Raw genomic sequence first — 2,951 nt, forward strand, 5'->3', positions numbered from 1 at the left:
TCAAAAGGCTTGTGTAGTGAAGAAGGTATACTTCAAACCTGGACAGAATCTGGCTCTTGATGATGTTATCATGGACTTTGATACCACTGCCTAAGTCAAAAGGGATATCTTAGGAGGAGGTCTACGAAGTTATTATCTGTTTGTTCGAGTTGAATCGTATCTAAAACAGATTGTGTTAGCGACATCCAACGGATAGCACACTATGTATGATTAATGGATTTCACATAACCTGAGAGTCGATTCTCTCTATCGGTCATAAAAGACTGTTTTCACTTCAGTCGTTCTCTATTCTCAACTTGACAGACTTCACATACGATCTGTATGAATCGACTTAGATCTTGTATCGAAAGAAACAACACGAAAGTAACATATACAGCTTAGTCAGTTTCTTCATCGAAAAGGTTATCAGATTCTTGTTTCTCACTTTCGGATTCTGATTTCTCCACAATCTCCTTCTTTACAGCCTTCGGTTCCCTTGACTTCTTGGGCACCTTCTCCTTTTTCTCGTTCATCTTCTCAGGATGCTTCTCATAGTAGATCTTCATCTCTTCATCATACTTCACTTTTGCCTCCCTATACTGTTTCTCCAGAGCCTACAATGAAACAAAAATACTATGTCTACCTCCTTCTCTTCTTCACTAACTTCCTTCCACAATTTGCCAATCTCCTTAGACACATCAGTGATCGAATAATCTAGAAGTGGTACTTCCAATCTATCACCTACCAGGATGAGCCTGCTTAATCTCAGCACGCTTTGAGTTTGTGAAAAGCATATATGCAGTAAGAGGCTTCTTTGGTCTATCAGGGTCCTTTTCTGAAGGATGTGTGGACTTGTATTCTGCCATCTTCTTGTCAAACTCTGCTTTTTCCTCCTCATAAGCTTTGACATACGGCTAACCACATCAACATTCTAATCAATACCTTACTGCCTTTTCCTCATCATCAAGCTCCTTCCATTTATCAGCAAGTAACTTCGTTACTTCAGTTAGCTTGAGGGCTACAAGAAGAGTTAGAAAAGATAGCAAAATCAGCATCACATACTCGGATTGTCGTTCTTGGCCTCAACACGCTTTTCGTTCACATAACGGAAGTAGGGAGACAGAGGTCTCTTTGGCTTATCAGGATCGACAACTTTCTTCGTTCTCTTTGGCTTGTCCTTACCATTCTATAGAACATATCTCAACCAACAGAAGACACATACGGTATCCTTCTTACTTGGAGACATAATTCAATGAGCAACGGTGATGAAAAACACCAAGTTATTCAAATGAAAAGTAGGTGGCTTCACAAATAAAGAAGCGGGTACTTTCGCGGCACATGATTCCTTGAATTGAAAGGATACGATCACTAGACACTTGTACAATGGTTATCTTAGTTTGATCATTGCATTCATCAAGTTTTTGATGACAGAATAAACTTGGTTACCTCAGCTATCGATCGTAGAATGAGAAATATTTGAGTTCAAAAATGATCATAGGGAGATAACAGATTCACTTATTGTTTCGAGTTGTAATGAGGTATTTGGAACGGCTACGAATGGGATATTGAATGTTTATTCATTGCGTAGAACCATGCTATTTATCGCTTATGTTGTGCTTCTCTTTCTGTAGTTTAATATCAATTCATTCTGTAGTTTAGACTACATATGGCATTCAACAATCACTTGTGGTTAGAAACTACGATTCGATAGAACGCTCACTGCTAGTTTGAAAATGAAACACAGAAAATGACATTACTCCTTCTTCCCCTTCTTTGATTTTGGTTCCTTTGCCTTTTCTTTTGTGCTGTCTCTCTTTGCTGATTTCTTTGGCTTCTTCATAACAATAGTCGACAGATCAGGCACATGCTCACTCTTGATTTTGAGAATCGCTTCCATCGACTTTCCTCCGATTACAGTACTTGTTTCAATACGAGCACTTTCACGTTGTTTGAGAATTTGTTTGCTCTTTTTGTTACCAAATTGATCTACAAGCATCTTCCGACGTCTCAAATAGTCCAGGTTCTATTCGTGACACAACTACCAAAAGGTATCACATCATCCTTTGCAACAACTGTAGGTTCAAAGCCCTTAACAGTTTGAGAGACAGAAATAATATCAGAAGTGGGGACCAACTTAATTTCCTTCTTTTCCTCGGAGAAAACACCAAGGAAGAGTCTTTTCATCAAAAACAACACTCTCCTCTTACTTTTGATCTTCTGGAATCATTGACCCCGTTCCAATCATCTTCAAGCGCTCTCCTTCAATAACAATCGCTACAGTCGACTTATCCTCAATGGACCTAAAATCTTAGCGATTTCCAGAGAAACGTACTGAAACATCCCGTATGATGCGTTTTCAAACTCTTCCTTACAGGGGATGGAGTTCTGGAAACCAACTACGCAATGACTCTAAAACGATTCCTCCATACGAATCACAGGTCGTAAGTCTGTGTTAACAGTCTTGCAAGTTACTTCCATGTGAAATGAGGATAAAAGTGATCCTATTGTCAGTGGTAAGCTACACATGGATTGTCTCAAATGGTTTTCTGATCACCTGCCAACTCAAACTCTACAGCTATGATCATTTGCTTTCTCACTAATCAGAGGAATTAAACAATGGGTAGATATCGATCTGAAATTGAACTACAACTAGTCTATATCTATTTCCAATGCTAATACCAACGGTTTATTAGAGTTTCCCCATTTAGGCATTTGCGTTTCCCCATTCTGTCATATCTTCAGTATTTCTTTTTACTCAAATGTTTGCTCTTGCTAAATCTGCGCCCAAGTTCGCCGCTGTCTCTAAAGTGGCTATTCGTGGAGTTGCCACCCGTACTGAGTCTGATCTCCTTGGAGAACTCCAAGTGCCTGCTGATCACTACTATGGAGTCCAGACCATGCGTGGTTACAACAGCTACGATATCACCGGAAAGAGACTGTATGACTTCCCCAACTACATCAAGGCCTACGGT

At 39.6% G+C, this 2,951-nt stretch overlaps 3 protein-coding genes across 3 annotated transcripts; 1 reads left to right on the forward strand and 2 right to left on the reverse strand.

Annotated features, from left to right (window-relative positions):
• Nucleotides 1-377: 377 nt before the first annotated feature.
• JH06_5204 (hypothetical protein) lies at nucleotides 378-1,225 on the reverse strand (the record flags this gene model as incomplete). The annotated part of the gene is made up of 6 exons (XM_014669378.1): nucleotides 378-593; nucleotides 623-693; nucleotides 725-893; nucleotides 927-997; nucleotides 1,042-1,165; nucleotides 1,202-1,225. 6 exons carry the CDS (start codon nucleotides 1,223-1,225, stop codon nucleotides 378-380), a joined length of 675 nt encoding a protein of 224 aa, XP_014524864.1.
• A 507-nt stretch (nucleotides 1,226-1,732) lies between these two features.
• On the reverse strand, nucleotides 1,733-2,457 carry JH06_5205 (hypothetical protein; the record flags this gene model as incomplete). The annotated part of the gene is made up of 5 exons (XM_014669379.1): nucleotides 1,733-2,002; nucleotides 2,035-2,155; nucleotides 2,187-2,279; nucleotides 2,312-2,375; nucleotides 2,409-2,457. The coding sequence occupies 5 exons, from the start codon at nucleotides 2,455-2,457 to the stop codon at nucleotides 1,733-1,735; spliced, it is 597 nt and encodes a 198-aa protein (XP_014524865.1).
• Nucleotides 2,458-2,738: 281 nt separating this feature from the next.
• Nucleotides 2,739-2,951, forward strand: JH06_5206 (aspartate ammonia-lyase; the record flags this gene model as incomplete). Its single annotated transcript, XM_014669380.1, has 1 exon — nucleotides 2,739-2,951. A coding segment is annotated over one exon (213 nt), but the record flags the coding sequence as incomplete, so codon positions are not given.

The sequence above is a fragment of the Blastocystis sp. subtype 4 genome (genome assembly GCF_000743755.1).
Source record: "Blastocystis sp. subtype 4 strain WR1 chromosome Unknown seqid_0608, whole genome shotgun sequence".
In the NCBI taxonomy this organism is placed as follows: domain Eukaryota; class Bigyra; order Opalinata; family Blastocystidae; genus Blastocystis; species Blastocystis sp. subtype 4.